Genomic DNA, 13563 nt, shown 5'->3' on the forward strand with positions numbered 1-13563 from the left:
AATATTTGTTTCCCTGAGTTCTGCAGAAGCTAAAAATTTGGTTAACTACATGGAGAACTCTGTCAGTGTTAATATCTTATGTTCAATAATGAGAAAATTATCAAAAGTGCTTCATGGTTCTTGTTTAACACTTCTCCATACCTGTTCCACCCCATTGAGAAGTAGAGTGGACTTCTCAGTGTTCTTGTTCTGGCTGGTAAATGACCTATGAATTTACTTATAAATGACAGAAAGTAGAGCATTGTTTTCTGGTAAGAATATCCACCCAGTATATAAATCTATAGTCACATATCAGATATATACCATTAAGTCAGTTATATTTCTCCTAGTTTAAGGAAACATGTAAAAAATACAAGTTACTGAACATTGTTTTTATTCTTTTATGAGTTTTGCTAAAAGTAACCAAAGCTTATGTCTTGCCTTCTTTGTATATGGTTTACTGATTATTTCAGGTAGTTGACATTAAGGGCTTTTGATTCATTCAACCGTATACACTTGCAAATTATGTGTGTATATACACTCAATATATTAACACATTTATCTTTTTTAAAGTGACTTCAATGTCAGATTGATTGCATCTGAAGGACATTCTAAGAGGATCCAAATGGGGATTGACAAAGAAACTAATGTTTATGGAACCTCTTCTAGACCCACTGCTAAGCATTTTAAACTGGCTATCAAATAAATTATTTTAAATTCAGTCAGTAGAAAAGTACATATTTAAATAAACATTTATACTTATTTCCTTGCTTGTTTTTAATTACATACACTTTTTAAAATTTATTGTTTTTGAAACTGTTCTTTGTTGGCCACGATTTATTAAGGAAACTAAAATAATAACAATCATTACGGTGATCAGAATTGTATTCAACAACAGTAGCATTATGCCAAAACTTATGTTATCTCTGAAAAATAATAGTTTTTCTTCCTCTGACGTGGGAAGAGTTTGGAATGAAATTTTAAGAAACACTGAGAACTGGAATTCTTCAAAAGAAGAGGTGGATTGTCTTCCTATGTTTTATAATTAGCATTTGCAGGCTTAGACATAACCTGCCTTTGAACAGCACAGATCACTTGGGGAAAACCTCCTAAGCATTGGTGTTATTTCCCAACTTTCTTCTCCACAGGTCTGCAGACTCATCTGTAGTTCAAGAGACACAGGAATCTGGTTTAACTCTAAAATCTGTCTTTTTTCTTGCCTTCTTCAGGTAGCGCTGGCACCCCTGTGATGTTTAACAAGAATGGGGATGCCCCTGGGCGTTATGACATTTTTCAGTACCAGACGACGAACACCACCAATCCCGGTTATCGTCTTATTGGGCAATGGACAGATGAACTGCAGCTCAATGTGAGTTCTATTTGCTCTTCCTCTTCCCTTGTCAGATGAATGAGCAGAACTGTTTTTGTTTTGTTTTTGAACTCAGGGGCACTCGACCACTGAGACTCATCCCCAGCCTTATTTTGTATTTTATTTAAAGACAAAGTCTCACTGAATTTCTTAGTACTATGCTAAACTGCTAAGGCCGGCTTTGAACTTGTGATACTCCAGCCTCCGCCTCCTGAGCTGCTGGGATTAAAGGCAGGTGCCACAGTGTTGCGTGAATTTTAATTTGCACAGTAAAACAAATTATTCTCAGTTTTTGGTGCTGGGATTAAACCTAGGATCTCACAGGTGCTAAGTAAGCACTTAAAACTGAGTTACACTTGTGCATACACAAGTGAAGTTGCAATTTGTTACTGGCACCAGCAAGGACTGACTAATAGTACCAGTAAGGGTGATGATCATGGTCATGCATTAGAAAATGTGTATTGAATTTTTTGCACTATAGTTATAACCTCTGTGAATTCTCTCATTTAACCCAAAGCTTATATTGCTTAACAAGTTATCTGCTGTCACCTTTGTGGGATCCTTCTCTTATACTTTCCTTTGTCCTTTCTTCCTTCTTCCTTATTTGGAGTTGACATGAATTTTTTAATTTCTTTGGATGATTTTTAATGAGTCATTTTGGTTTAAACTGAGATTATCTGATTAATTGCAGTATTAGCAATTTCTATAACTTCTACCTTTTTCTTTAAAATGTGATCTCAAGTAAACAGCCACTGTTTTGCATAGGATCAAGTCCATGCTGATGTTCCAGCTCAGGGAGTTTGAGGGAGGGGGTAGAATTGTCTCTTGTTCAGCTTATTTTGTTCAATTTAGTCCTTGGATAGGTTGGATGAGACACACATTTGGAAGGGCTGTCTGCTTGACTCAGTCTACTGATTAAAATGCTCATCTTATCCAGAAACACCCACTCAGGTACACCTAGAATAACATGTGACCAAATGTCTTATCACCCTTTGGCCCAGTCCAGTAGACAAATAAAATTAACCATCATAGTCCTTTCCTAGAAAATTCTTTCTGTCTCTTCTGAAGCTGAAAATGATGTCACTTGTCTTTATCATTCTGTACCTTTGGAGGCACTTGGGGAATCATTGAAAGTGGAAAACAGAATCAGGATCTGTTGCTGGGATGGGGATTTGTTCCATGGTTTCTAAAAAGGGAACAGTGTAAAGTGATCACAAGCCAGTTAACCTTATTTGCCCATTCCTGGGGCCTGACTTTGCTTATACCTGTCCACCTCTCCATCTCCCTTTCCTGAGTTTCACCAGCCAAATGAACTGACACCAAGCCTGAACCTAAAGGATTACAATATGGCATCCAAGAATGAATGGAACCGGATAGCAAGTGCCAGCCCTAGCTGAGATGAATGCTCAGGGACATAGCTGGAAAGCAGCTAAAATTGTCCTGAATGCAATGTGTCCTAATCTAGTATGCAAAAAGGAATTAAAAAATAAAGCAAAACAGAAAATTAAAAAAGAAAATCCAAGGTATAGTGATAAAAAGCAGAATCAAAGTGTGGTATAATCTGATGGACTTACCTAAAGGGATATTTACCTGGTATTACTTCTGTGATAGAAAGATGGTTCAACCAAGACTAAAAGTATAGTCAAGGTCTGTGGTATATGTGAAATGCACAGAGATTATTATAAAACCCAGGACATTAAACAAGTGATTAATCTTTTCTAGCACAAGCTTCATCACCTGTGTTTAATTTTTGGAATGCGTGATTTGTCCATGTACATAAGATTTTGCCAGTGGCATTTACCAGCTTCATATATGATTTGGAATTACTTAAGCACACTAATGTTAAGAACCAGTATCAATACTAACTTTATTTTTGTTTACTGCGTATGTATCATATCCCATGTGAGAATCACATTCGATACGCCATTCAACAAATTTGGTGATGGTTCTGTTTTTACAATACCTGTCTTTGGATACACTCTGTGAGAGGCAGTGAGTAAATACATATTGCCAAAGGAAACAGGATACTTGTTCTCATGCCAATTGATCATGTAGGAGGGAACTACCAGGTGTCCAAGTAAAGAAATGGGTATGTGGTCGTTCCAGAGTGTTACAAGAGAGATGGTTAGCGAATAATAGAAGTGGAGATGTAGGGTCCACAGGATGGGCATCTAGCTGATAAGAAGGCTGACATAGCCCTAGTGTCATCAGTGATGGGGAGGGACTGGGAAGACACAAGAGCTATAGGTAAAAGTCTTATCTCTGAGGTTCCTAGTACACCATGGTGAAAACTCGAACTTTAATTATGAGTGCATTTAAAAGCCACTAAGAGATAATAAGGAAGTGACTTCTTCAAATTAAGGGATAAAAATTACTTTGCTGGGAAGAAAATGAATTGGAAGGGAAAAGAAGGATAATAGAATGACTAATAGGCTATTGTAGGGGCTGGGGTTTAGCTCAGTGTAGAGCACTTGTCTAGCATGTGTGAGGTACTGGGTTCAATCCTCAGCACCACAAAAATAAATTTTAAAAAATTAAGGAATAAAAAATAACTTAGCAAAAAAGTACTGCAAATGTTGGGTGACAGTAGGGTGGCTTAATGAAGTGATTTTCAACTTGAGTATGTATCAGAACAATCTGGAAGCTTGTGAAAACATGAACTATGGGGCCTCATCCCCAGGGTTTGATTCAAAAGGCCTGGGGCTAAAGGAGACCTGAATGTTTGTCTTTCTAAGAAGTCTGGGTAATGTAGGTGGTACTTTAAGAAACACTGGCTTAGACATATTTAACGATTGTGGAGATTAAGCCAAATGAGAGGTATATATGTATTACTTAAGGGGCTTTGTGGATGCTGGCACTCCTTCAGATGAGAAAGAATAGGAGGCAGTAGGAGGAATAAAAATCGGGATTGCCAGTTCTTAACTTGGATTTTTTTTTTAAATATGTGGGACTTCTTAAATATCAAAAGCGAAATGAAATGGATATAAGCCTGAAATGCAAACAAGAGTTTTGAGCTATAATTATATTTTTTAAAAACTAAGTTATAAACCTATAAATGGGCTTTAAGAAGACAGAAAGGAGAATAGCGGAGAACTCCTGGCCTTCAAAACTTCTTAGAAAACGATACAATTTCATTCCAGCTACTCCAAACAGTACCCAGTTTAAAATATTCAATTAGCCTGGAAAGTTGGGTCAACTACATACTTTGAATTTTCTTTTGGTTTTATGAAAGCTAGATCTGAAGTGTATCTTTGGCTTGGCATCAAGTGAGGACACATTTGATTCTACTTTGTCATGCTGAGGGAAGTGTGTTAATAAAGAGCTAATGGTCTCCCTGAGTCCTCAGGTGGATGCAGTTGTTTATGTTTAGGATTGCATGCAATCTAGAGGGATGAATCAGGCATGAACAGTTATTTTTAAAGGGGTGAGAATCTGGGTTAGTTCAACTAGAGTGACCACTTAGATAGCAGGTTGTAATAGGAGGTGATACTGTGGACCCCTTTTATTATTAATTTGGAATTAAGTCATTTTAGGAAAAGGAGAAGAAAAGTACAGTCTCTAGAGTTCACCTCATCCCTCTTACCTGGAACCCATGGCCACGGTTCAGATGTCCTATCCAGTGATTGGCATCCTGTCATACATCATACTCATGCTCTTCCTTCTTGTTGTATTTGTTGGGATTCAGTTTAACACATCTCCAAGAGTGGAATTACAGCAAGCATTGTTTTATAAGTTTGCTTTCCTCTCAGCAACAGAAGAATACAAAGCATTTCAAGTAGCTAATGGTCTCATCCTTTGCAAAGACCCAGGGGTACCCTTGCAATCCCAAATTATATCTTCTTTAGCAAATGAAAATTTCAGGATAGCTTTCTCTGAAGTCAGTAATTGCAGGTGAGTTTCTGAGCCAAGAATGTTTCAGGTTGTCTGAATCCCAATGCTGCAGAACAGACTCACGTGCCTTTTCTACATGTGATCAGCTATAATTGAGGTGCCTAGTAGTGCATATTCTGTTAATGGAGCATTCCATATACTGTTACTGCCAGTGTGGTAGCTCTGAGCCCTGATTCCTCTGTGTTCTAAGAGATGACTGCATGGCTCAGTACCAGAATATTTCTGCACTAATGAGAAATTTGCAAAAGGGAATTATAGAACCAGAAAAGTCACTTACTCTCCTGTTAAGGTTTAGTATGCCTGTTGAAGCCCCCTAAAGCCCAAGGTTATGCAAGAGCAGTGGCTAAGACAAAGGTCAGCTGGGGCAGGCCCAAGCTAGGAGGAGAAAATGTCCTTTAATTTCTGCAAAAAAAAAATAAAATAAAATAAAAAATTAAAAAAATTAAAAAGGAGGAAAAGGACATTTTACAAACTTGGTCTACCAGAAGGGTTCCTTGAGTCTTCTCTAAGTAGTCTATAAACTTTTGAATGATAAGGCAGGTCAGAAGAAAAGAAGGAAAATGGATAAAGTAATTGACTTTACTTTTGTTCAAATTGATTTTTATTTTTAGAAACCTTTTATTTTTAGAAACCTTTCAATGGTTATTTGAAGACATGCGGTGGAATTACTGCTCTTGAGAGATCAAGTGGAGGAGTCTTGGCTACTTTTGCTTTGGTTAAAGTGAACTAATAATCCAGTGATTGAGGCTGGTTGCATCTGCTACCTTCCTTGATGCCCTTAGAGCCAATGTTAAAACAGGAAAGGATTTAGGATCAGATGAATCTGGTCTCTAATCATGACTCGGCCCTGATGTTAGATTTTTGAACCTACACAAGCAAGGTCTCTCTGAAAAGATGACATTTAACCTGCCACCATCATGCCAAGAGTTATTTCAGTTTGTCAGCATCTCTGAATTTTTGCAAAGGACATTTATAAATCCAAAACAGTGTGTACTGCTGCATATCTGTTCGCTAGCCCAGGATGAAACATCCCAAATTGAAAAAGCAGTTTACACAACTCATTGCTTGCCAGTATTTTATAAATCTGGAAATTCCACAATACCTGTATTTTTTGCTTCTCTTTGGAAGATTGGGTCTGGCAAAAATATGTTCTTATTCCCTTTATCAATAGATAGTTGGGGGCTGGATATGTGGCTCAAGCAGTAATGTGCTCACCTAGCATGCGCGGGGGCGATGGGTTCGATCCTCAGCACCACATACAAATAAAATAAAAGATATTTTCTCTCTCTCTCTCTCAAAAAAAAAAAAAATAGGGCTGGGGATGTGGCTCAAGAGGTAGCACGCTCACCTGGTATGCGTGCGGCCTGGGTTCGAGTCTCAGCACCACATACAAAGATGTTGTGTCCGCTGAAAACTAAAAAATAAATATTAAAAAAAATTCTCTCTCCCTCCCCCTCTCTCTCCCCCTCTCTCTCGCCCTCCCCCTCTCTCCCCCTACCCCCCCTTCCCCTACCCCCCCTCCCCCTACCCCCCCTCTCTCCCTGCCTCTAAAAAAAATATAGATGGATCAAAGTAGCAGCCTCCTTTAAACAGGGTAAAAACTCTCTAGTTACCACAGACCTCACCATTCCTGACAGCCACTCACTTAAAACTCCACTCATTTAAACATTACTCCCAGAGGCATTTTCATATACCTAAATTAGAGTTTCAGTAGATTCTGAGTTAAGTTCCACTAATTTGATTTGAACATATGCTTGACTTTTAAATTATAAACTTAGGAAATTTAAATTCAGTAATAATAGATTAATAAAACTAATGACCCTAAACACATGTCAGTATATAATAATATCTGTTATGGGTCAGTAAATAGAGCTTGCAATATAGTACTACCTTAATTTAAAGACAGTGTTTTTTTCCTTTGAAGACATGCATTAGTACCTATTCTCACACATGTTGGAAATGAAAGAAACAGGAAATTCCCTTGTTTGGTCAGCATCTCTTCTAGTAATCAATGGCATATAGCAGTGTTCTTTCTGTGAATGTCTGGAAGATTATTAGTTTTTATAATTACCACTAGGATTCCACAAATATGTACATTACAGAAACTTAAACCACCATAAATTCTTGTTTACATTGTAGGCATTCAAGCAAATCACTTTGTATTAATTAATTATACTCCACATTCTGTGGGGGAATTTGTTGAATTCCTTTACTATTTGCATTTTAGGTTAAAAAAACAAACAAGGAGGAGAAATTGAATTACAGTAGATGGGGTAGAGAGAAAAGATGGGAGGGAAGGGGGGATAGTAGAGGATAGGAAAGGCAACAGAACACAACAGACAATAAATAGTATCTCAGTATGTTAAAAAAAAAGTTGATGTGTAACTGATTTGATTCTGTAATCTGTATATGGGGTAAAAATGGGAGTTCATAACCCAACTTGAATCAAATGTATGATATGTCAAGAACTATGTAATGTTTTGAACAAATAATAAAAATTAAAAAATATATGTGTGTATACACACACACACACACACACACACACACACACACACACATATATATATGAGGTTAGAGAGCTCAGTTATTTTAACAGGGATTCTTACAAGTTTTGCCAATCCAGAATTTTGACAGGAGACAAGATGAGTTTATGAACCTAACTTTTTTTTCCCTAGGAAACCAAAAATTCTAGAATGATCACTTTATGTTAAAAATAAAATATGAGAATTATATTTCAAGTGTTTGCAAACAACTAAGAAATAATGTAATAAAGCAGAACCCCATTAAAAGTCCCCATTTAAGTTTTATCTTTTCCACTGGTTGCTTAAGAAAATCACTTTACATCCCTGTTAGTCAATTTTCTGTCCCTGTAATAAAATACTGAGTTAATCAATTTAACACGAAGAAAGGTTTATTTGGCTCAGAGTTTTAGAGGTTTCAGTCCATGATCCGTAAGCCACATTGCTTGTGGGTCTGTTGCATGTTGGAATATTAGGACAGGGGATACAGGTTAGAGCAAGCTGCTTACCTCATGGTGACTGGGAAGCAGAGAAGAGAAGTTTTTCAACATGCCTTTTGAGGTATACCTTTTCAACATCCCTTTTGAGGTATACCTCCAATGATCTAAAACTTCCTTCTGGTCCCCACCTCTTAAAGGCTCTACCACCTTTCAACAGTGTCATGGTCTGAGAACCAAGCCTTAACACTTGGACCTTTGGACATTGAAAGTCCAACGTATTAACAATCCCTAAACATAGACCCCTTGTATATTTAAAATAAAGTCAAATCAAGCAAAATATCTATCTCAGGACACTTTGAGGATGAATTGTGATTACCTGATAGAAGAATGCCAGTGAGGTTTATGGCCATATGCCACTTTAAAAAAAAATGTGTTTATTAGTGCATTACAGTTACACATGATAGTGGGGTTCATTTTGACATAATCATCCATGCATGGCATTTAATTTCCTGCATTTCAGTACCCAGGACCCCCTTTTCCCCTCTGCTCCCTCCTCCTCCTACTCTACTGGTCTTTTTTTAAAATCTATTTTTGATTGGTGCTTAATAGAGACACACAAATTCTCTATGGTATCTTTATGTAGGCTCTCTATTCACCTCACAGATTGCTTCTTTTGCTGAGAAGAAGCCTTTTAGTTTGAAACTATCCCATTTATTGATTTTTTTTATTTTAATTTTTGTAGGAGGCTTATTAAGGAGATTAGGGCCTACTTTTTCTTCTGTTAGATGCAGGGACTCTGGTTTAATTCCTAGGTCCTTGATCCATTTTGAGTTTTGTGCATGGTGAGGGGCGGGGGTGGTTAATTTCATTTTGTTGCATATGGATTTCCAATTTTGCCAGCACCATTTGTTGAAGAGGCTATCTTTTTTACAGTGCATGTTTTTGGCACCTTTGTCTAATAAAAGATAACTGTAATTATGTGGCTTAGTCTCTGGGTCCTCTATTCTGTACCTTTGATCTACCAGTCTATTTTGGTGCCAATACCATGCTGTTTTGTTACTATTTCTCTGTGGTATAGTTTAAGGTCTGGTATAGTGATGCTACCTGCTTCACTCTTCTTGCTGAGGATTGCTTTAGCTATTCTGAGTCTCTTATTTTTCCAAATGAATCTCAAGACTGCTTTTTCTATTTCTGAAAGGAATGTCATAGAGGTTTTCATCAGAATTGCATTAAATCTGTATAGTACTTTTGGTAGTATGGTCATTTTGATAATATTAATTCTGTCTATCCAAGAGCAAGGTAGATCTTTCCATCTTCTAAGGTCTTCTTTAGTTTCTTTCTTTTCTATATTTTCATTATATAGATCTTTTACCTATTTAGATTGTAGAATTAATTTGACAAAATTATGCCTCTTTCCTTTATCCATGGTCTTTCCCATGCCTCTTTTCTTAATCCATATCTTTCCCTTATCCATGCAATATCTGAAATTCCCATGATTTTCCCATGATTTTTGCCATAGCTTCTCATATGAGAGAAAGCATTTGACTTTTGATTTTCTCAGTCTGATTTATTTCTCTTAGCATGATGTTCTCCATTTTCATCCATTTACCAGCCAATGCCACCATTCTTTTTATAGCTGAGTAAAACTCCATTGTGTGCATATACCATTTTTTCTAAACCCATTCATCTGTTGTTAGGTACTTGGACTGGTTCTATAATATGGCTATTATAAATTGCACCACTATATACATTGATGTATCATTATAGTATGGTGATTTCAGTTATTTTGGATAAATTCCTATAAGTGGGATAGCTGGGTCATATGGGGGTTCCATTACTTTTCTTTTGGGCAATCTCCAGGCTGCTTTCCAAAGTGGTTGTACTAATCTGTAGTCCTATTAAAGATGTATGAGTGTACTGTTTTCCCCACTTCCTTTTCAGCATTTGTTATTTGTATTCTTGTTGATTGCCATCCTTACTGGAGTTAGAGGGAATCTTGATGGAGTTTTGATTTGCATTCCCTGATTGCTTAGGAATATTGATCATTTTTTCATATATTTATGAAACACTTTTATTCTTTTCAGAAGTGTCTGTTATGTATTTTGGTTTGGCTCATTTATTGATTGAGTTTTTTTTTTTTTTTTTGGCTGATGTGGCCCAAGCTACAGAAACTGAATGCAGCTTCTAGCAGAGTAGTGAGAAAAGATGCTGTAGAACCATAGACCTGTTAAATATGGAGAGGACAGTGACCCTTTCCCCATTTCTTTCTCCAACCTCAACTATAAGAATCAACTTTCTTCTTTCATTTATAGTGGGATAACAGAAAATAGATTAGGCATTTTCTCAGAGTTAAACATGAAGTTACTATATGAACCAGCAACCCCAAACATCCCAGGTATATTATAAGCTATAACATTCTTCTGCTTGTAAAGGCTATAAAACAGTAGAATACAGTAGTTAATAGCTTGAGATTTGGAGTACTGACTGCCACATGCTGCCACATGACTGAAAAAGCTACCAAAATACACTGTTGATGAAACAAAGTCATGTTCATTGAGTACCACAGAGGAAAGTCAAAGGCAGTTATTTTTAAGATTTAAGGATCTGGATTAAGGTACTTATTTTAATGTAGATATTTGGTAAGAATTGGAAAAGCATGTGATATTTTAGTTTTGCATTGACTGGCATAGCAAAGGAAGGGTTTGAAACAAGTCTTTTGAGTAAATAGTCATTTGATGGGAAGGCTTTGCCCAGTTAAGTAATGGGTTGCCCTGAAAAAGGACTATTTACATTCATGGCAACTAATTTTTGTAAGAATGGAGTTATTTCTTATTCAACTAGACTTTTGTTAATCAGGACGTTGTTAAATTTGTAATGTTATTTTCCTGGTGAAAAATTTATGGCCTAGTGAAGTCCTATTAGAGCAAACAATTTTAGTTTTCTGGGTCCTGTTAAGCTGTGTGATTATGGGCAAGTTGTTCTGAGGAGGTGAACTGTGTTAGAATTTTTTAGCCTCTGATATGTCCTCTGCATATAGTGTTATCTTCTGTAAAGCTCTGTGACACCTTGTGTTTGGCATCACTTATGGACATATTCAGGGATAACAAATACTCTTGCTTATATGTCATGAGCTATGATGAGATGTCAAACTTATCTGCCTCTTTCACTGTCCCTTAACTTTCAGAACCAACAAACCATAACTACTGAGCTGTGTCATCCTAATCTTTCCCTATTGCTTAAGAAAGCCAGCTCCATACTTTGTTCCACCAAAGCTTTCCTGCTTAAATTATAGTGTTTGTGTCCTAAGTGGGGGCTTTAGTCTTAAAGAGTCCTTGTTCTTCCTCTACCTGGTGTCCACCCTATCCCTGTCCTTTCAGGTAGGCACTGTCTATTCCTAGGAATGTTTTGCTCAGGTCTAACATTTTATGTGCATCAAGTGTACAAATAGCTTCTTTTTTTTAAATATTTTTTTTTAAAGAGAGAGTGAGAGAGGAGAGAGAGAGAGAGAATTTTATTTTATTTATTAGTTCTTGGCGGACACAACATCTTTGTTGGTATGTGGTGCTGAGGATCGAACCTGGGCCGCACGCATGCCAGGCGAGCGCGCTACCGCTTGAGCCACATCCCCAGCAACTTCTTAAAAATCTATGAAGAGAAGCAGGTGCCCCCTTTCCAAACAAAAAGTCTCAATGAGCCAAGTCCCCTGTCAGCTCCCAAGTTGTATACATTTATAAAAGCTTCCCATTCCTGGAAGCGAATTCTGGCTGATTTTTTTTCACAGCTGTGTAGCTAATTTCCCATTGTTAAGGATGAAAGGGGTTTCGGTGAGTTTTTGATGCTAAATCTTACTCACTCCCATTAGCCTGATTGTGACGCCCAGAGAGGAACCTCCATCCTGTCGAGAAAATTGGATGAGAGAAAGTGGGGTATGGTGGGTCCTCCAGCAATGCCACTTTGTCTTGTGCCTCAAAGGTAACCACACAGCTCTCCAGCCAATAGGTATGTGTTCCTTACAGTGTCCTCAGTGAACACTCAACTGTTCACACATAGAGGGAGTTTTCAATTGCTTGACTTTACCATCTTCCCAAAAATGACAGTGAAAAAGAAATAACAAATTCAGAACAAGGAAGACTGGAAGGATGTGGTAGGGAAATACGGAGAAGTCTGAATTTCTCATAAATAACAAATGTGTTCTTGATTTATTGTGTGCTGATACTGTAAGGGAGCCTTCACAATGACTGAATAGGGACATGAGGCCTTTATCTTAGCCGGGAACACAATGCTTGCCATTTGAAATCATACTCTGAAAGCGAGCTTTAACACATTGATGGATATTCACTGGAAAGGTAAGTGGCTTTTTGAAATGGCACTGAAATCATTTACGCTTCAATAAGAAGCTAGTATCAGAGTTGGTAAATAGTCAGTTTCATGATTCGTGCGCATATTTCTTGATAGTTAATTTTTTTCCATTAACAGTGTAGATCACCTTGGCTGTAAGTGCCAGTTGGCAGGATTCAATCAACAGTGCCCCATTACCCTGTCAGGAGTGTGGTGAGAAGGGGTGGAACCAATGATGACTTCTCTTTCTCATCACTGTTATTGTTACACAAATGAGTGTCATTGCTACTTGAGATGGCTGTCTATAATGAAAGGAGATGTGAGCAGAAGATTCACTGATGGGATTCCTAGTCATTACCTAACAACATTGTGGCAAAATGATAGACAATTTTCTGGCTGTCTTGAAGATTTCCCTGTCAAGCATCCTATTAGGCACAAACAGTATTGTGAGCATTCTTATAATGGGGTATTTAGGATTTAGGGACTACTGTTGAAATGCCACCTTCTGCCGTTCTCTGCTCTGTACTTAAATTTGCTTTTGGAATTGTCTGTATCTACAATGACTGATAGGATTGTTTTAAAACAGAAAATGCTGCCAACTCTTCTGTGTGAACTACCCTCATCAAATTTTCTTCCTCTTCCTTTATTTTCCTGTCTGAAAGATGGAGAGGTATTTGTATTAAAACAATATGCTCTTCATTTGTGAAGAGGTGATAGGACAGTGTTAAAAATCTTGGGATCTGGAGGCAGGATGCTTGGATACAGTTCCAGACATACACCTCTAAGTGGCTTTACCACTTAATTTGCTTCACCTCTCTGTGCCTCACTTTCCCCTTCTATAAAATGGGACTGATAATGCTGCCTACCCACCCCCCACAGGATCGTTGTAAGATATAATTACATAAAAAGTGCTTGGGACAGCAGCTAGTGTAATAAAAGTTTGCTAGAATGATGCTTATTAAATTTCTACCTGCTTTCCAGAAACCCATAGACCATGCCATTCCCATTTTGTAAAACTTATTACCAC

General features: G+C 37.4%; 1 protein-coding gene across 1 annotated transcript in view; it reads left to right on the forward strand.

Moving 5' to 3' along the window:
• Grm7 (glutamate metabotropic receptor 7) overlaps positions 1–13563 on the forward strand; it is a 777046-nt gene that overhangs the window by 581191 nt on the left and 182292 nt on the right. The window contains exon 7 of the mRNA XM_026383020.2: positions 1209–1348. Coding sequence (XP_026238805.1) covers positions 1209–1348 — 140 coding nt within the window. The remainder of the gene's footprint in view (positions 1–1208; positions 1349–13563) is intronic.

The sequence above is a fragment of the Urocitellus parryii genome, chromosome 16, assembly GCF_045843805.1.
Source record: "Urocitellus parryii isolate mUroPar1 chromosome 16, mUroPar1.hap1, whole genome shotgun sequence".
Taxonomy (NCBI): domain Eukaryota; kingdom Metazoa; phylum Chordata; class Mammalia; order Rodentia; family Sciuridae; genus Urocitellus; species Urocitellus parryii.